We start from the raw sequence: 22,362 nt of genomic DNA on the forward strand, positions 1-22,362 counted from the left end.
TTGAAAATTTTGAATTTACTTGGTTTTCGTCTTAATTCTGGTGTGATGTTAATTTTGATTATCCAATCATTTTTGTCTTTTGCGACGGCGGCGGCGCCGTCAACATCAAATCTTAACCTAAGGTTAAGTTTTTGAAATGACATCATAACTTATATATCATAAAGTATATGGACCTAGTTCATGAAACTTGGCCATAAGGTTAATCAAGTATTACTGAACATCCTAGTAGAGTTTCATGTCACATGACCAAGGTCAAAGGTCATTTAGGGTCAATGAACTTAGACCATGTTGGGGGAATCATCATCAAAATCTTAACCCGAGGTTAAGTTTTTGAAATTTCATCATAACATAGAAAATATATGGACCTAGTTCATTAAACTTGGACATAAGAAGCCTGTTGCATAAAACTTTTTACCTGAGAAAACTGGTAAAAACTGAAAACTAAGGTTAGTCTGATTTCCGCCATTGACTTTAGCACAGGGCAAAAACTCAGGTAAAAACAACCTGAGTTCTCTCAGGTAAAAAGTTTTATGCAACGGGCCCCAGGTTAATCAAGTATCACCAAACATCCTGCATGAGTTTCAGGTCACATGACCAAGGTCAAAGGTCATTTAGGGTCAATGAACTTTGGCTGATTTGGGGGTATCTGTTGAATTACAATCAAAACTTTAAAAGTTTTTGGATCTGATTCATGAAACTTGGACACAATAGTAATCAAGTATCACTGAACATCCTGTGCAAGTTTCAGGTCACATGATCAAGGTCAAAGGTCATTTAGGGTCAATGAACTTTGGCCGAATGGGGGTATTTGTTGAATTACCATCATAACTTTAAAAGTATGTTGGTCTAGTTCATAAAACTTGGACATAAGAGTAATCAAGTATCACTGAACATCCTGTGCGCATTTTAGGTCACATGACCAAGGTCAAAGGTCAATGAACTTTGGCAATAACGGGGGTATCTGTTGAATTACCATCATAACTTTGCAAGTTTATTGATCTGACTTTTGAAACTTGGACATAAGAGTAATCAAGTATCACTGAATATCCTGTGCAAGTTTCAGGTCACATGATCAAGGTCAAAGGTCATGTGAGGTCAATGGACTTTGGCCACATTGGGGGTATTTGTTAAATTAACATCCTATCTCTGTAAAGTGTATTGGTCTAGTTCATAAAACGTGGAAATAAGAGTAACCAAGTATCACTGAACATCTTGTGCGAGTTATAGTAGTTTTCAAAGTCAGCACTGCTGCTATGTTGAATCGCGTGATGCAGGTGAGATGGCCAGAGGCATTCCACTTGTTAAAGTTAGAACTTTGATTTTTTAATGAATGGAATAACTAATAACAAGAAGAATATTTTTAAATGGTTTGATATAAACTTTATAAAGTGTACTTTCCTTTGCCTACATGTAAACTCTGTCCATATTTGCTTCAGTTTATGTAAAGAAAAAAAATTGATATGAATTTGGTCAATGAGAGACATATTTTTACAGAATTTCAATAAATGTTCATGTTTATATTACTACCCTTCCAAACGGAATGCAGTGAAATCATGGGGATAAATTCAGGAAGTGTTCAGTTGGATAGGCAAAAATGAAATTTAACAAGAATAGTAGTTTGGATGTTCCGTTGTAGGAATCTCGATATTGATAATAGTTATAAAACGATTTCTAAGAGTTTGGTAGGTATACTTCTATTACAGTACATGGAAATATGTTTTTAAATCAGACACATTGTTGATAAATGATGATGTAGAACTACTTCTCGAAATGCATTTAATAGGATACAGTTATGGAGCGTTGTGGTCCAGTGGATTAGTCTTCTGACTTTGAAACAGAGGGTCGTGGGTTTGAATCCCAGCCATGGCATGATTTCCTTCTGCAAGAAATTCATCCACATTGTACTGCACTCAACCCAGGTGAGGTAAATGCCTAAATGGAAACCCTGCAGGTAGAAATTCCTTGAATGCTAGGCATCCCAGCTAAAGCCGGGGTAATATTAATAGCAGGGCCCACATATACAATTATAGCCCTAATAAGTGATATTAACATTAAACTGCGTAATAATTACAGTGCTTTAAGTATTGTGGATCTTTTTTTAAAAAAGAGGAATTTTGATTGAATATTGCATGTACAAAGATAAAGTTATTTTATTTATTACTGGGTATGAATGCTTTGTCAGAAATTTTGTTTGTGTAGTTATTATAGGGCATTTGTTTTGTTTTTTTAGAGTGGTTCGCACACAATTTAACAACCACACAGGATAAGTGTTGAGTTTCAGTGAATGAGGGAAAATACAGAGAGAGAGAGAGAGAGAGAGGTAGAAAGGAGAGAAAGAATAGGTGAGAGAGGAAGAGAGAAGTGCTGGGAGTGATTGAGAATAAATGTGAGCAAATGGAAGTGAAGTTTTACATTTCGGTTAAATTTCTTTTTTCCTTTTTTTTGTATTTTACGATTGGAACTATTTCCATCCAGAGTCCAGTCATTCCTTTTGAATTTACATGTAATATTGTAAATGTACATAGCAGGAAAATATTTTTTCTGCAGTGTAAATTTATGCATTTAAATTGAAGCACATACATTAAATTGCAAAGAAAAAAAAATAATGAAAATAAATGTGAAAACTACAACAGTTTTGTAAAATATATTATTATTTCACTGATGTGTGTAGACTGTTTAAAGTCAATATTGGTTGTGGTTATTTGGGTTGGAATTGAAAATTTAGTGAGCTTGTGACCTGGAGACCAGGAGGTATGAATAAGTATGAGTTAAAAGGAAAATATATACGACAAACTAGCAAAATTGAACTTGTGTGAGGGAAGGAGATAAATGTACCGAGTGTAAGAGAGGAAGAAGGGGATGTATTAAAGATAAATTCCTGTTTTGGTAACGATCTCAAAATGACTTTTTACAGAATCTAATATAATGACCACCCAAGTGTCTGTTTGTATGAATAAAAAATATGTGCCAAAGGATTCTGCGAGAAATTGTGTAATTGCTGAGAAATAAGCAAAATAAGCGCGGATTCGGTCACTTCCGTCGGGTCTTTATTCCAGCAATAATAATACACTGTCCCATGTGTGCCTATCTGTGTTGGGGATCTTCAGTGTGAACGTTTTTCAGCGTAGATTTCAAGATTTCACAAAGTTCAGTTTATGTAACTGTACCAGATCTAGATCCTCGATGATATACTGACAATTAAGCCTGGTTTTACAGACTTTCTCATGAAATCAGTGTTTCCTGCAACTACTGGAATTTCTCTTTAAAGAGAGCGATATCAACAACAAAGCCTCCTTAAAGGGGTACTCCAGGCTGAAAATGTGTGTAAAGTTAATTTAGTAAAATTCACCAAGCAAAATGCTGAAAATTTCATCAAAATCTGATGACAAATAACCAAGGTATTGAATTCTAAATTTTATTTTGTGAATATGTCATGAATATTCATTAGGTAGGTTGGTGATGTCACCCCCACTTTTCTTTTTTATTATGTTATAACATGAAATCAGAATTATTTCATTTTCATAAAATTGGGAATGATTTGTCTCACTTATGATAAAATATGTTGCAGCAATTAATATCTAATGCATCAAACGATCCAACTTTTTTAGTTCGGGGGGGGGGGGGGGGAGGATACAGAACTGTTTGACCGAAATAATGCAAATATTCAAAATGTCATAACTTTGTTATTCCTCACAATGTCCGATTTTGATCAAATTTTCAGTGTTTTGTTTGTCAGATATTTCTTTATCAGTTCAAATCATATTATTTTCAGCCTTGGGTATCCCTTAAATATGGAGGATTTGTTATATATATAGATATATGATAGTAAAAAAAAGATGAGGGAGAGAGAAGGGAGGGGGTGAAAGAGAAAGAAAGGGTTATCAAATGAAAGAAATAAATTTACAATTTATTTTGTGAAACATTAGAGAATTCATGTCCAGTGCAATTCATAATAAAAGTATAGTAAAATGAAGGAAATCAAAGACAAGCTTGTCTAACATTTAGATCCTGTTGCATAAACATTAGTACTGGAGAAAAAAAATGGTTACTTTTTTCCCCATATTTTTTCCTGTTATTGAGGTCAGTGGCGATTGCACCATTTTGTTTTCATTTAACTGAGGTCTTTTATGGATTTTTTTTTTACAGTACCAAATAGGAATAGATTTCAGATAATCTGTGTTCTTGTTTGGTTAAAGAGAAATGCCAGTAGTTGCAGTAAACACTGATTTCATGAGAAAGTCTGTAAAACCAGGCTTAAATGTCAGTATATCATCGAGGATCTAGTACAGTTACATAAACTGAACTTTGTGAAATCTTGAAATCTACGCTGAAAAATGTTCACACTGAAGATCACCAACACAGATAGGCACACGTGGGACAGTGTATTATTATTGCTGAAATAAAGACCCGACGGAAGTGACCGAATCCGCGCTTATTTTGCTGATTTCTCAGCAATTACACAATTTCTTCCAGAATCCTTTGGCACATATTTTTTATTCATACAAACAGACACTTGGGTGGTCATGATATTAGATTCTGTAAAAAGTCATTTTGAGATCGTTACCAAAACAGGAATTTATCTTTAACCTGCTTTCCAGTTAAAGAATAAAATCAGTTGCACCATATGACTGAAATAGAATTTTGTTTTTGTGAGATGCGAAATTTTATCTTTTTACAAGGGCATGTTCAGTTTTCACCACAGAACAGTTACTTCAAATGATTATTGTATTTGTCACTTTTTGTCAAACTAATATTTTCATGCTTCTTTTTGGCAAGTGGGATTCGGTCGTGAGTTTTTGCAGCCACTTCGCAGACATTTTCTGGAAGATTGAGAATCTGTTGAAAATGCTCGTCATATCACAATGCTCAGATTAGAGGTCATTGTCGAAAGTTGGGCCTGGACAGCGCAATGTCGTAAGATTCAGACCAGACGAAAACTTGCAAATGTCTCGTTTATCCAGAGTCCAGGAAGACACTGTTGTTTTGATTCAGGGATTTTTGACAAAGGCCGCTTTGTCATGGAAGGGCTTTTGAAATTAGATTCTCAATGTTCTAGAAAGCATAGATCTGCAAAGTGGCTGTGAACACCCCTATTGATACTATAAGAGGGCCATAGACTGCCTAATAAAAAGTTTTGTATAGAGATAAATCATCATTAATTGAAATAGATCCATTATTTAAATGAAATTTCAAGAAATTTATTCTCTAATTTAGTCTTGATAGATTTGACAAAGCTCTCCATTGAAATTTTCAGCGTTTTGCTCAGTGAATTGCCCAAAACACCCCTTTAAGTCATTTACTAGTAAGTACTCATTTGTATACTATATTTAATGTATACCTTTTAAAATGAAACCAAAAAATGATTCTGCAATTCTGAAAAAAAATCAATTAACATGAAACAATGTAGTAACTTCAAATCAAATAACGAATTGCACCGACAGTAACGAAAGAAACGTAAACCTGCAGACGACTGTTTGCTATTCAATAAGTTTATTTTGAAGAATACTCCAAATAATTTTGCAAAATATTATTCATCTTTCACCTACATATCTAGCAACAACAGACTCAATCAACAGTCCAGCAAACAGTTACATTTTTTAGAAAAAATAAATATCCCATATTACAGATATTTGGAAACAAAATCAACTTTGTTTTCATCACACATGCATTTCAAATTCATGCAGTTCATATATTGCATGATATCCTATGTTTTTGATAGAATTAAATGCAAATAACATCACTTTATGTACAATATTTTATTTATGTCTCTGGTCTTGTGTCCATTTTGATTCATGCATATTCATCAAACTGAAATGGTCAATTACTAAACTTATAAGTTAAGATGAATACAATGTCTTAAATAAAACACAATTACTATTCACACTTCTCAGGCCTTTGCAAACCAATACAAGTACTTAAATAACTGATTGAAAAATATATTGCCAAAAGAAAAATGTGTTCCAGAAAACAGGAACTAAGTTCCTGGTATGATGAGTATTGAAATACAATAAATAAAATTGGTCATGCATACACCCAAATTAACGTATACCAGTATTAATCTGATTACTATGAACTACTAGCCATATGCTACACTATGGAATTCCTGGAGATCTATGGCATCTATATGCCCTATATCATGCAGGCAAATGAGGGATATGGATAAATAATAAATTTTGTCCAAGCTTTGACTTTCCATAAAGGAGAGAAGGAAATGCTTCTGAATGCCCACCTCAAAATCCACAATGAGTCAGATAAGTTGAAATGTCTGAAAATGTAGATCATTTATAAACTTACAAATATATATCATCATATATATTATATTTCTTGATTTAAACCTGGATAAACTTGATTTTCATACAGAATTTCAAGGAGATTAAAAACAAAGAGAAAATGGAGTTTTAAGTTTGAGGTTCATTCAAGCATGAGGCATGCATGCAAGCTCTGAATGAACTCTACCCCATCTGAAAAAAATGTCTTCAAGGAATTCTTGGATCTTGTACCAGGGGGCCGTTTCATAAAGGACTTGCAACTGTTTATAATTATGGCAACTACCATGGTAACCTTGATTCTGATTGGCTGCTGAGCCCTGTTACCATGGTAATTGCCATTATGGCAAAGTTACAACAGTTGCAAGTCCTTTATGAAACGGGCCCCTGGTTGGATATAACAACTTCATAAGGTGGAGGAACTTTTTGCTCTTTAAAATCATAAATTTATGATTTTCTTGAAATCAAAACCCCAATTGACAAATCGGTTATTTACAGAGTACTCGGTCTAGTTTCTTATTGTAGGTTTTGAGATTCGTTCATGGCCATATACACTTTATGCAGGTTTATAAATACTGTATTGAAAAAAACATAACTCTCTTTGTTTCAGATTTGTCACAAGACTACTAGTATATGTAAACTACAAGGAAACCTGTCTGACCTACAAAGGGGAACAAATGAAAATTGCAGGACTTATTACATTTTGCAGCACTTATTACAGACATGTTCATGTATTTTGTGCTCATTAGGGTTAATTTTAGAGGTTACTATAGGATAGGCATGTGCATCAACAACCAAAAAATGCATGGGGCTAGGGGCCAATTTGCCCCCCCCCCAAAAAAAAAAACACCCCCAAGAGCCCCTGGAAATCCGGGAGAATCCATGTAAACTGAAATACAAACAACTGCAGCAATTTTGGATGTCAAGCTCTAAAAGTAGCGCCAGAAACAACACATTTTTCCCCCAGGGTAAATGGCTGCTCAAACAGGTTTGACTGTATTTCTATTTTCACTTGATCTAGAAGAACCCACTCGTTATGCGTTAAAATCACTTGCTCATATGCTTTAAACTCACAACTGAATGATTCATAAAACAGTGAATTTCTATGTAATCAGGTTTCTAATTGAAAGTCCTCTGTTATCCATGTTGGTACATGGCTTGCGTACAGTCAGTGGATAATCTAGCCATTAAATGAAAGCATAACATACATATATCACATTGGATTTTTACTTCTTATTTAGATAACCATGCATATGGGGGTTGGGAAACACAATTAGCTAATGGCTAATAAAACATTAATCAGAAAATCATGTTAAGTGACTCATAATGTTTATAGAGTGAGATGTCTTAAAACATATTGCACAGGGATGAAGAATAAAAGGAAATAATATACACATGTAGAGTACAACAAAATAAAATAACATAATACCTGAATAATCATGAATAACATGCTATGATACTATCAAATAGTATTGTATCAAAACCAAGAAACCAACTTCTATGAACAAATTAAAAGTAAAATACTATTTCTTTGAACATATGGATAAATTGAATGACTATTTTTCATGAACAAATCAATAACAAATATGGTAAATGCCCGCATAGAATAAGTGACACTGCAATGATGATTAAGACAAAAACTTTGGGTTTCTTTAATAAAAGGATCCATCTGATAATGAAAAATCGAGTTGTGCCAGATTAAGGTAAAAATCAAAGTAAATTTACAATTGAGAGGGGGAATTGGGAAATTATCAACATTTTTAATATCTGCATATTAACAAAGCATAGAGACAGGAGTATATCATAATATAAATATATAAATTATATACTGTACATTCTCCATTTTCCATTTATATTTCTTATTTTCACACGAAGTAATGTTCTGAAAGTTCTTGACCTTTAAAATAACGGGCTTCTTCTCAAAACCTAGCAGTTTGCTAATATATGACAATGTAGACATTGGTTATATATGATTAATTTGCTTAAGTTTACACAGCTGTGCAGTGTTGAATTATTGATCACACTTTGTAATATTATTACCACAAATTTTCTCATGTCAATTTGCTTTCCATTGGATGTGAGACCTTTATCGGTTAAATTGTGCTAAGCCAAGGCAAATGTAAGCCAAGTCTAGCTCAAAACTCATGCATTATTTCACTACTTATTACCAACGTCTCGGGCACCTTTAATACCAAGAAAAAGAGCGGCATCATCCATGCAGGCTCATTTTCAATGCCAAGTCTGACAGTCATGCATCATGTAGACTAAACAATGGAAAATGAAGAAAATTCAGTGTGTGAGACAGAGATCAACAGAGCCTTTATAGCAGAATTCGTGCTAAATGATGTACAACTCTTGACTTTTGTATAAGGTGCCCTTTTCTACGCATTTAGACATACCATTAACTTTCTAGCTCATTTGGTACATTTGTACAAACACATTTTTTATCTGAATGTAGTAACGAGAGGGGGGGGGGGGGGGGGGATATTTTGTGCTAAGGGGCCACTAGTTTTCATATGTTGCCTGAATATTTTTATTTATCATCAGACATTTTGGGACACACATTATTATGTAGTAATAAACTGGATTTTTTTTGGGGGGGTTGTAGTGATGGTGAATTTTTTAATGATTTTTTAACCGATTGCAAAGAAAGCATGAATGTTTCTAAACAAGCAACCAGAAGACCAAAGGCTTGAGGTCATCTCCAAAGGACTTGGTAATGAGGATAAATGTCTTCAAAAGGGCACGAGTGCATCTAATGAAATCAAACCCGGGTAATTGGAATCTAAAACCCACCACTCTAACAACTTTGCCATCACGCCACTTCCTTTGGGATTTATAAAAAGTTAAGACTGACTTTAACCCCCCCCCCCGAACAGATGATATAACCTAAAAAGATAACTAAATATATTTGAATAGCACTCAAGATCTCAAACTCCATCATCAGCATACCAAAAAGCCACAAATCTTTCATTTCAGATATAATTTAGTTATTCTACTTCCCATCCATAAATCTGTAAACAAACAAATTATTGATAATACAGTGTACATACTCTTTGATCTAATGAGTAATCTACTATCTTATCGATTAAATTATGTGACTCTTTTTTCAGTGATGCAATAATGCGTAACCGTACAACAGTAGGCCAGCCATGAATTGTTCTCTCCACCAAGTATTCATTCCAAACATTCTGTAAAAGGTTTTTTATTCATTTGTGCAAAGTAAATAGAATTTAACAATGAACTAGTTTGCAAATTTTAAATTCTAAAGGGGTAGTTCGTCCCTATGTAAAGTTTGTTTTTAATTGAGTGGGAAAATCCATCTCATGAAAATGGGTTTTTTTAAGCCACAAGCCCTGAAGGCGTCTTTTCCCCCCTAATACTCAAGCAATAAAAAGCAAAATAATTTTGCTGGACACCCCTGCCAAATTGTTTTTCTCAACTCAATTTGGAAATGTGAAATTATTTTTGTTTCGTTTGTAGTTTAGTTCAGATGCATGCATTGTATTGTGTAATAACTGATAGTATTATGCAACATTTGTTGATTGCATACTGATAAGTATACACATAAACTGTGTGTACATGTACACTGAAATTACAGTGGGTATTGACATAGCTGATAAAACATATCCATGTACAGCACATTGGAATCTGGAGATGCAGAGCTACCAAGTCTCACGCATTATGCGTGAGACTCAAGCATTTTGGAGTCTTGTTCATCCCCTCAAATCTCTGTCTCACGCAACTATTACAGCCTATCCCCATATACATTTTACACAATGTCTGTGATCTCACTCAGATTCACAGAAAATCTCACGCATAGCTGGTCTTTGAAGTAGAGCCTTTTTCATAATGAAATTATATTTGCAGCAATTCTGCAGCCCTTACAAGACACTGACAGTATTCGGTGTAAATGAACCATTTTGCATGAAGGCAGCACTGTTTTCACAGGTTTCACAAAATTTTGTAGAGGTGTTGCAAGGAAAAAATTGTAAAACAATAGCAAAGTCAAACACTTGGAAATATTAATGCAACAAAGTGCTCAAAATGTGTACTTGAATCTTCGGATGCGTCAACTATTCCCTTTTTATTCAGAAGATATTTTTTAGATTACTCCTGAACGAAAAGCGCCATCAAGTTACCCCCGCGAACAATCAAAAAAACTTCTGGACATTTGAGCGCACATTTTGCACACTTTTGTGGCATAAAATATGAATGTACTACAGGATTTTGCCATTTTTTTACATTTGCACCCTTGCAAATGAAAAGCCCAATGGAGATAGTGCTTTACAACAGCTCTGTATCAAACTAAACAATCTTATCCTGTATTTGAATCAAGAAAAGGATTAAATCCTCTGTGGTTATTATTCACCATACTAACAATTTCTAAAAATATCAGGGGACCCCTTACTCCCGTTTGGACACAAAGATTAAATCTAAGATAACAACAATTACGAGCAAAATATGAATGCATTTGAGCATCATGCATCTTACTGATTGCAATAACCAAGCTTAAAAAAAGAAATTACATTGTATTGAACACTGAGTTGGTGATCTTGATTTATTAAGCACAAGATCTATTTTAAAAGAAGATGATGAATATTGAATAGACTCCGAGTCTAAATTAGCTTCTTAAACAGCATAAAATTATGCCTGGCTGAACAAGTAATCACTGCACACCACAGGTCAACAACCATCTGTGATGCTTGATAATGACAGCATTCCATTACAGTATACATTGCTAATGATTTCATTATCACACATGTCTATTTACATGTACATAAATTGTTTCTCTTCGGGAAGATAAAAATATATCTTTTCTAGCAAATAAATAGATCACAATATAGGCAGCTTCAAAACTATTAGCTTCCTCAAATAATCATCCTTTCTCTATCAAAAGGAAGGAAACACATCTCAGGCCAGGGAAAAGATTCCCTGCACATTATATGGAAATGTAAGGAATTTTATATTAAAAGCAGCCCTGTACAAAACAATTGATTTTTTGAAAATTATTTAGTATAAAGTAGGCCTACATCTATGGTCAAAAAATAGAATTCTAAACCAAAAACACTATCATTTCGACTGATTCTATCAAAATAATGCAGCTTTACAAATGTTTGACCAGGGGAGGGGGTTCAAAAAGATTTAAAGTGACAGAAAGTCAAGCTTAGTGCAGATGCCCACATGTTGTGTAACACCGTAATATCTTAATAATACACAGCAGCACGTCTTAGCATAATTTGACCAATGCGATGATGCCTTTTAAACCGCATGCAAATAGGAGGTTAAGCACAACTCTAAAGTCACTCTTAAATCTCTGTGAAACACCCCTGAGGTCATGATAGAATGAAAGATTAAATCATAAAGTAAGATGAAAATATAACAAAAACTGAATGTGGTTACCAAGCCATGAGCACTGCAATCGATTTGACAGTTGAGTTTACAAAAAATGCAACATACTGTACCTAGCGTGCAAAATTGCTATTACATTGTGCAACAAAGTCACCACAAATGGCTAGGATCGACCACGGCTGAAACTAGGCCATCACAGAAGTGCCAAAAGAAGGCTGAAAACTTACCATATTTTGGGGTTATTGCTTGGGAAACATGACTACAGTAAATATGATAACGAACATAGTTTTAGCATCCCATACATGTTGAAGGTTAAACAACGTACAGGACCCTCACTCAGTGTCACATAAGAGGGCTACTGACCAAGTCAACATCTTTTGAAAATAGTTGACACATGAAACTTTACAGCTAGAACATAAGAAAAGGTCAAGTGAACCCATGGCCATTGTTTTGGTTTGGTCACTCTATGGTTCTGGCTCAGAAAGTAAACTCAAGTGTAAACTATTATCAAATGTTACATGTAGCCAGACAGGCGAGTCAGCTACTGTCAATGTATGTTTTCCATACTGCTTAGTAACCAGTTGATTGCACAATGTTTCAAAATCACCCCCATACATTGGGAAAATAAAATATATTACTATGCCATGTCATAACCATGGACCTACAACTACCCAAATTATTAGACAAATGCCTAAAACCATGAACATTTGGGGGGATGAGCACCTGTTGCAATATACTTACAAACATGGCTTTATAGCCATCTACAGGTTCAGTTATTTGCATGGAAATAATGATGATTTTGATTGGCTATTGAGTATTATTAATAAACCAAGAAAGCAACTGAAGAAAGATACAATTTATGGTAAAACTAGTGTCCAGTAACAGGGTCCTGAAGCAAGCAAGTCCATCCTGCCCTGAAGTGTGTTTGACCTTTTACCTCTTAGCAATGAGTTCACATTACATTGGTTCAAATCTTAGGAAGCGTTTGAGCTTTGCAGGAAGGGGTAGTCTAGCCACCTGGTTCTCCTTGATGCAGGTTCGTATTCTCATCCGACAGCACTCCTGAAGAGTGGGAACTGGTGGAGAAAAACAAAATAATGACAATAGCAAATACATTCATTTATAAATACTTTACCAATTATCAATCAATACTTCACCAACTGCATATGTTTACAAATGCAGGGAGTAATTTTGCTTAACAAATTAGAGTAGCATTTTTGGTCATAACTCATAGAAGAAAAGCTCTCAAGTTATTTTACAGTCCTACGTAAATATCTGCCAAGCAAAAGACATCTTGGAGCACATTACAATGCGATATCAGGAAAATTGTTCCCTGAAATATAATAATCACCAAGAAAAGGTTCATTCCAGGCAAATTATGTCATATCAAAATAATGTTCCTTGATTGAATATTAATAATATAACTTAGCAACAGTGATTTTCAGATTAAAAATGAGAATTTTTTTTCCGTTCGCGAAAACCTGTAATTCTGTTTCAAACTTGATCAAAAATCAAAAACCATTTTTGTTATAGAAGATGTACACTCAGGTAATTTTTTTCTCAGGAAAAGTAAAGAAACAAAACAGATTTTCTTTTTTTTTGCTTGTAAAATTTTTAATGGACGAAAAGACCTTTAATTTTGGCTGAAAACCTATCTTCTCATTTTTTTTTGCTTGTCACATTTCCCTCAGGAAAATGTCCCCCCCCCCTTGGAAATCCTGGATATGCTCCTGCAAATGACCTTTGAGTATAGATCCTGAAGTTCATTATTAAAGGTTTAATCATGTCTAAAACCCGCTTTTTCCATTACCTGGCAGCTATCATTTCAAGCGTTTTACAAGCTCTTTCGGCAAAGACAGTATTAAATGTTAGTTTTTTTTATATTTTGAGCTTTACAGGTACACGTATGTATCATCATCATCATCAACCTTTATTGAATTTGAAGTCCTCTTTAGTCTTTACCATTATTCATGTAACTCCCTTTTAAATACAAGGGGCTTCTTTATGAAAGAATAAAAGTAAATGGATCTAGAATAAAAGTAAATGGATCTAGATAAAGTACATGCACAATGCTGGTCTGAGTTTTTCAGAATTAATGTGACCATAGATCATGAGCCAAAAATACAATAACAGATCTTTGCATCTATTACGTAACATATGAAATTACATTTTAAGATGAAATTATATTATCTTAAAATCTCTTTGAAACTGGAAGTAAATTTATCAGGACACTGACCAAACGTGCAGAAATTATCAGGTCAAGAACAAAGTTATATGAACTTAAAACTGTCTAGTTTCTATGCTAAAAAAATTGTCATAAAAAATGGATAGTACATGTAAAGATGAGTGGATTTAGTGAGACCAACTGACTGCATCTTTCAAGACTTTAGTTTAATCCACCACATTTATCTTTAATTTTCTGAGACAATGTGCTGTACCCTACACTATGTCTATAAATTGATAAAGAACTTGTCCAAAAAATGAAAATCCTGTCTGCAAGCTAGAATTCTGGATACACATTTTCCTTCATTTTGGTACAAGTCAAAACCTTTGACGGGATTTGGCGTTCATAAAATTACTTGTATAATTTTTGGAAAAAAAGGAATATCTGAATAAGACTGTTTTTTATCCATGAATAAACTTTCCATCTAAATTACATCAAATTTAGATTAGAATGAGAAATTATGGATAACAGTGAAAGTTGTGAAACGGCAAAAAAGTCATCATATTGTATCATAAAATGTGAAATTTGAAGCCATAGAGGGGTTAATATACATAGGCCTATGTATTAAAATTAGAATTAAAATAAGACAGAAAAAGGGGAATGCACCTGTAACATAACAAATGATGAACATGTATGTAGAAATGATTGCATAATAAGAACAGCAAATGCAATTAGGCCTACAATGTAAATGTAATTTATGATTTTAGTGTAAAAATTGGAAAAGACAACAGTAAATACATGTAGATGCATGATTGCACTTATTTTAAATTCAGTATCAACTACAATGCCTTGTACACATCATAGATGGAGATTATAATTGAAAGTCAAGAAAAAACTTACCATAATTCAGCTGAACTATTCTGACTTGTTTAGTAGTTCCATAGACATCCACTATGGCATAAAATGGGCTTTCCAAGTCTGCATTGTCCATTGGAGATGAGCCCTGATCTTCCCCATTAATGATAAGATGCATGTTTGCCCTTTGTTCATTGGGTGAAATTGTCTGTATCTCATACGTAATGCCGATTCTACTACCTATCGATGTAGCCAAGAACTGCTTGCCATTCTTGTACAGAGAATGACCAGGGGTTTCCAAGTCTATGTGACAGAAGTCTTTGACCAGGAGAGATTGGGGCAGGATCTTGTTACCGACTTGAAGGGCATTCCCGAAGTTCTGGATGAAAGAGCTCGCTTCCATCTGCTCTTCGTCATCATCCTGTATTGTGCGCGGCACTTTATTGTGATGCTTCGTGATTGCAAAGATCCATGATTTGCCCATGCTAGTCAGATCTGGCATGGAGTACTGAGGAATACGAATGACATCTCCTATCGCTTCAGCCGGCCCAATGGCATCACCAGGAGCGAGTGCTGCCATTCTGGAAGGGCAATGCTGTGTCAGTCCACACCTGAGATGTCCACTCCATCCAGATTCTTGTTCATCAACCTCTACCATGAATATCTCTCCAGGTTGGATGGAGTTCTCACTGAAAGTGATTGCATTAGCAAAGCTGGAGGTACGCTTGGCAACCTCACCATCCTCGCTGCGCCGCACATTAACCCCATGGTTTTCATGAAATCTGTAAAGTGGCATTGCATCTGTTGACTTCCAACAATGATCAGCAGCTCACCTAAAATGAGATTGAGAAAAGGTATTTCACATTAAAGTGCAATCCAATATTTCATTAATTTGATCCCATCAAACCTACAAGTCTGATTGAAATAGCATTTTGTAGCCAAGGTTCAAACCATCAAAGCTATTTTTGTTTGTATAGCTCATACATGTATTTATTTGAATCAACAAATTGTCAATCAGCACTTAACTTGCTTTCCTTTTATATTAAAACAAATTCCTATTTCTCCTTATGCAATCTATCTATAATGTATCCTCATGATACAGTCTTTTGGTCTTAGATGTTCCAACCCCCATTTCGCTGCCCCTACCATATATATATACTGTAAAAGCTGATATTTTCGCGTACAGAATTTTTTCGCGAATCGCGGGTGTCCCGACATTTTCGCGGGTTGTTGAATTCGCGATCGGAAGATGTACGAATCATTTTCACAGCATTTCAAAGAAGTAAATCCAGAGCAAATCATGTGCAAATCTTTACTACTCAAAGTCTTCATGCTGATATGTCTTTCGTACATAAATATGTCCCTGTAAAAACAGTTAGAAATTATGGAAAAGGTGGCTTAAATTTCACTTTAACCTTTAGATCTAAAAAATCATCATGCCACAGGATCTAATAGGGTTAAGCAATCTTTGGAATTTGTGTTTTGTTTGATTAATTTTTCAAAAAGTTGGTAAAAAGTTGTGAACAGAATCTTCACCATCAAAATTCTGGTCATGTGACTTATGAATATTAATGAGTATGCAAATAGCTACCAATACGTGTGTATAGAGTCAATCAGATGACAATAAAATCAAATTATTTCATGGAAAATACATTTTATTATTACAGTGAGTGTATAAATATTGATAAAATAATGTTAGAAAATAATTTAGGCTCTGATTTCGTTCGAGACATTAAAAAAAGTGAAATTCTAGCTAACTTTTTGAATCACTAACTGTACTTTCTAAGCCTTATTTTTTGTACATATACAGTTGCATATCTCCATTTTCTAATTATGCAGGATGTTTTCAATAGCAAATCTTTGCTGTTGGAGGCATTGGCACTGACTAAGAAATGTGTCAATATTTTTTCGCGCTTTGTTAAATTCGCGGCCGATCGGCAATTTGCGAAAATAAAACCCCTGCGAAAATAACAGCTTATACAGTATGGCATCCCCTCCCCTAAGAAACCTCTGTTCCTGCCTTTGAGATTTCATACTAGAATTTTGATTGATCTTTATAGGCCTATATACCAGCACCTTAGTTTTTCATGCAAATAAATTCAAAGACTTTATTCCACACATATGCAGAGCTCCACATCTACAACCACCAACAACATGGAACGTTGTGGCCAAGTGGATCTGATTAGTCTCCGGACTTTGAAACAGAGGGTGGCGAGTTTAAATCCCAGCCATGAGCCATGCCATAATTATCCAGCAAGAAACTGATCCACAATGTGCTGCTTTCAACCCAGGTGAAGTAAATGGGTACCGACAGGAAGTAATTCCTCTACGTCAATGAGCACAGTAGCCAAGTTTAGCCCAAGTAATTCAGTGGACTTTGTGAAGAAGTGATTCAAATTGTTAAATAAAAATGAAGTTTAAAAATGTTTGTTTCAACTTTTATTTGTAAAAATGTGAATGTCATTTTTTTCTTAAAGAGAAATTCCAGTAGTTGCAGTAAACACTGATTTCATGAGAAAGTCTGTAAAACAAGGCTTAATTGTCAGCACATCATCGAGGATCTAGGTCTGGTACAGTTACATTAACTGAACTTTGTGAATCTTGAAATCTACGCTGAAAAATGTTCACACCGAAGATCCCCAACACAGATAAGCGTACGTGGGACAATGTATAATTATTGCTTCGAGCGTCGGGCCCGACGCTCTACCCGAATCCTGTGCTTATTTGCTGATTTCTCAGCAATTACACAATTTCTTCCAGAATCCTTTGGCACATGTGTTTTATTTATACAAACAGACACTTTGGTGGTCATTTCATTGGATTCTGTACAAACTCATTTTGATATCGTTACCAAAACTAGCATTTACCTTTAATGTAGTAAAACTGGACATTTGGTCTTTCTTATCCTACCAAAGATTACTGGGTGTTAATGCAGTTTTGCATCGGCTGACTTCGAGAAAATTCCTCCCACCAGTAAATGTTATAGCAAGTCTCTCAATAACATTTCAAGGTCAATATGCCTACCGCTTTCCGGCTGTTTTTCTGCTTCGATCTCGACTTCATCATTCAAATTCTCAGTCAGACATCACTTTGTTTGAATTCGTGGGAATTTTCAATATGGACTGAAGTTAGCAACCGAAATAATGCAAACATTTGGTGAACAAATGGGTGAGCAACTGCAGGCAGATCTTTTGTTCACTAAACTTCAGTCCATATCAAACTATGACGAAGCCAAGCATTGCCAAGCGATGTCTAAATGAGAAGTCGACAATGACCTCGAGATCTAACTGAAATACAGCTGTTCCCGATCGCAATATTCGGAACAGCGGTGGGCTTATTGACCTTGAAATGTGATTGAGAGACTTGCTATGACATTTGTGAACAATTAGGCCTACTGGTGGGGAAATTCTCTTGAAGTGCACTGGTACGAAACTGCATTAGCGCCGCTTTCTGACAAAAATAAATATGAAATTTGTCTCCAACTAGAGGGACCTTTTCTTAGACTTGCCCTAACATTTATTTAAGGAATCAGTTTCAGGATATTTGTTTTTGAACTGTGCTGAGCTAGCACAACTTCAAAAGGCCTTGTCTAAATTTTGTCTCAGTCAAATGGTATGAATCTAATTTAGGAGTTGGAAGTGCCATGTCTGCATCTGGACCAAAAAACAGTCTATTTCGTCAGGGATATGCTCCGCCGAGACTTCGCCGCATCCCCTCCATCAAAAGGCCAAAGTCTCCCATAGGACTTGTAGTGCCAGTGCTTTGCACGACGCATGGAGAAAAGGATGAGCTACTGCACCCTCCATGATTACTGCTTAATTCCCCCTTTTGGTGGGGGAAACAGAGTACAATAATGTAAAGTTGTTATGTAATCAGCTTACAGTACCAGCTGCATGAAATATGTGATTTAATATCCAAAATTTTTATTCCAAAGAGCCGGTGTTGCTTCCAATGATCATTTGCAGTCATATTTCTTTTGCAGCTTAAGCATACGAATGTGCCAGCCAATAACGTTTATGTGCCTTTAGTTTAGTCTATGTAGTTAAGCGTTTATTTGCGAAGCACCGGTAGTCCGGCACTACAAGTCCTATGGGCAATGATGGGAGACTTCCATTGTCTGTGTAGCAGGACTAATAAAAAGTCAGAAAAATAATGTTTAAAAACTCTTGGGAAAAAGTAGATTTTTCAATCTAGACTGGATCAAGATTTATAGTTTTCATACCCAGTTTTTGTGTCCGGACAGCTAGGTTGTGTGTCCGGACAGTCGGTTTTAAAGGACAAGTCCACCCCAACAAAAAGTTGATTTGAATAAAAAGAGAAAAATCCAACAAGCCTAACACTGAAAGTTTCATCAAAATCGGTTGTAAAATAAGAAATTATGACATTTAAAAGTTTTGCTTAATTTCATAGAATAGTAATATGCACATCCTGGTTGTATGCAAATGAGGGGACTGATGACATCACTCACTATTTCTTTTGTATTTTATTATATGAAATATTCTGATTTTCTACTCATTGTCCTGTGAAACAAAGTTTTATTCCTCCCTGAACATGTGGTATTACCATTGTCATAACATTTTATATTATCAATGGTTCAGTTAAGTTGGTCCTTAATGTCAAATTGGTAAAAATAGAAATAAATATTGTATAAATCCAAACATTAAAAAAAACTAGAAATAGTGAATGACAGACATCATCAACTCCCCCATTTGCATGTCACTTTTAGTTGTGCACATAACTGTTTGTGAAAAATAAGTGAAATTTTAAAATTTCATAACTTACTTATTTTACGTCCGATTTTGATCAAATTTTCAGCATCAATTATGCTTGTTTGATTTTTCTCTAATTATTCAAATCAACATATTTCTAGGGTGGACTAGGTCTAGACCTTGAAACAGCCATTTAAAAAATTAACAAGCAAAGTCTCATCAATATTTATTACAACTACATGTAGCACATCAATGATGTGGAGCTCATCCGGCATCTTGCAACGAAATTTAATACAATTTCAATTTCAGCCCAGTTGACACTGTAATGAATTATATTGGTGACACAAATTGAAGATATATAATTGAAATTTATGAAGAAATGACATAGAAGCATTTTTTGTGATCTATGAATAAATTTCATATAAATTAAGCATAAATAATTTTCTAGTCAAAATTTCTAAACTCTGTAGAACCTTGGTGAACCTCATGTAGCTCTCAGATGGAACAAAAATAATCAAAATCAATCAACAAATAAATATTTTTTGTGAGTTTTGAAAATATATGAATAAATTAGCATATTTAATGAGTTTCAAAATTCTGTGTTGAAATTTTGTATCACCACCTCCAGCTATCATATAAAGCAAGCAAAATTGAAATTGATCAACAAATGAAGAAAAACATTTTTTGTGATTTATGAATAAATTTTGTATAAATCAGCATAAATAATTTTCTAGACAAAATTTCAAAATTTTGTGTATAAGTTTGGTGAACCTCATGCAGCTCTTCCAGATGGAAAAAAAATCAAAATCTGTCAACAAATAAAGAAGAGGCATTTTCTGTGATTTCTGAATAAATTTTGCATAAATTAGCGTAAATAGTTTACTACTGAAAATTTCAAAATTCTGTGTAGAAGTTTGGTGAACCTCAAGAAGTTCTATCAGAAGGAAGAAAATAATTCAAGAAGCATTTTATGTGAATTTTGAAAAATGCGCATAAATTACATTGTAGCATATCTAATGAGTTTCAAAATTCTGTGTAGAAGTTTTGAATCCCCCACCTAGTGCTATCATATAAAGCAAACAGAATTGAAATCGAACTTGAAATGGCGAAGAAGCATTTTTAAATTGTAAACGGACAACAGACGACGGACGACACGCCACGGCATAAGCTCACCTGGCCCTTCAGGCCGGATGAGCTAAAAAGTTAGGCAATATTATATGGAACAAAACTTTCAACCAGTAAATGAATTGTATAACTTTGCAATATACTTATATTATTCATTTTGTCTCCAAAAATACCATAAGGGTATAAACACACACCAAGTATACTGTTGCTGTGTGAAAAAAATCACAGGCAGACCAAGCGGGATTCGAACCCACAACCTACTTTTACACAGCAGTAGCTTGTAATCATACCCTTGTGCTGGTGTTTTCAAACTTCTCGGACATTTAAAAAATATTCATTTTGCTAAAATTTGTTCCAAAAATATTCACATTTTTAATCAAAATCAAAATTCAAATAATAGCTATCAAACTGATGGCAAGATTGTAAACTGTAAAATTATTGATGAAAATGTGAAGTAGCATCCGTAAACATTGGCGAAGAACAATAAAATAAGAAACAAGATGGGGGCATAAACATCGAGCAAGTTTCCCCCTAACCCAAGGAACTCCCGCCCGCTACGCCCAGGACCTTACGTGTCAAAATAATTCTCTGAATAAATAGTTAAAACAGAAATCAAGCACTTACCACGATTATATGGATGAAGGTCTAACGAGTGGCAGTTTCCTGACATCTGGGCACAAACTGGAACCTCAAAAAAACGAAAAGTTCTCTCCTTCTACCCCAGTCTCGATCGGCCATTTTGTTATGAATCGTAACAAAATGGCTGATCGAGACTGGGGTAGGAGAGAACTTTTCGTTTTTTTGAGGTTCCAGTTTGTGCCCAGATGTCAGGAAACTGCCACTCGTTAGACCTTCATCCATATAATCGTGGTAAGTGCTTGATTTCTATTTTAACTATTTATTCGGAGAATTATTTTGACCATACTTCACGCTAGTCAGGTGAGTATGGTCAACACTAGACCAAAAGCTTCGGTCTCTGTTATTTTGGTTTTTCAGCTGAACTCCGTTGGCTTCACTCACCAAATACAGAGACCAAAGTTCTAGCGCGATCTGTACAGGGGACTCAATGGCCATATGTTTATGTACTTAAGATCGGATAAAACGGGGAAGTGAATTTGCGAGGTAAGTCACTGTTTTTGTTCCTTTTAACTTGAATTTTCTCTGTTTTTTGGCAATTAATGCCAAGAGAGAATATTGATTCACACTTTAGCTTAGGCACGTTATTTCTCAAAATTTTTATTCATTAATTTAAAGACAAAAATTGAAGAGCCCCGACGGAGGGATTTGCATTGCAAGTTCCCTAATGGTGGCTGCACGATAGCGAGCCATCTGTGTACGAGGAGAAATTAGAAAAAAAATGTTAAAAAACTCCTCGAAACAGACGGCTGCCAGCTGTCTAAGAATATAGATAGACATAGTCATAGGCTTAGTCAGAGAAAGATGAAATATCAATCTACACACACTGGCCTCATATTTTGGCTTACCACACATCAAAGCGCAGGATAAAAATACAGCTAAACAGGTTAGCAGATGCAGATGATTTCTCTGGGCACTATTCTGAGTCGAGATCACACTGACACTGCCTGCATAAGTTGTGTTGTGAGTTGTTCACACTCAGTCACAGCTGTGCTGTGAAACTCTGTCTCTGAGACTCTGATTTTTAACTTGAACAAAGTTTGAACTGCTGAGTGCTGTTTTGGCAGTCCAGTGAAGATTAACACATTTCAAATCTAACCCACAGGCCAACGACTTATCCAGACATATGAGAAATTAACTTAAAATCTTGCAGTAAACAATTCCAGCCCGGCAGCATTTGTTTTCACGCATCGCTTGCACTGTCAACTGTGGATCCGCACCGGGTACCGGTACGGTCGGTCGGGGCACTTCAGGG

The 22,362-nt window shown here is 35.0% G+C and overlaps 1 protein-coding gene across 1 annotated transcript; it reads right to left on the reverse strand.

Annotated features, from left to right (window-relative positions):
* Positions 1-10,706: 10,706 nt before the first annotated feature.
* Positions 10,707-22,107, reverse strand: LOC121407684 (neuralized-like protein 2). Its single transcript, XM_041598870.1, has 3 exons — positions 21,956-22,107; positions 14,683-15,470; positions 10,707-12,694 (listed from the first exon to the last, which is right to left on the reverse strand). Exons 2-3 carry the CDS (start codon positions 15,431-15,433, stop codon positions 12,576-12,578), a joined length of 870 nt encoding a protein of 289 aa, XP_041454804.1. The 5' UTR covers positions 15,434-15,470; positions 21,956-22,107; the 3' UTR covers positions 10,707-12,575.
* Between the last annotated feature and the right edge of the window lie 255 nt (positions 22,108-22,362).

This window comes from Lytechinus variegatus, chromosome 2, assembly GCF_018143015.1.
Source record: "Lytechinus variegatus isolate NC3 chromosome 2, Lvar_3.0, whole genome shotgun sequence".
Taxonomy (NCBI): domain Eukaryota; kingdom Metazoa; phylum Echinodermata; class Echinoidea; order Temnopleuroida; family Toxopneustidae; genus Lytechinus; species Lytechinus variegatus.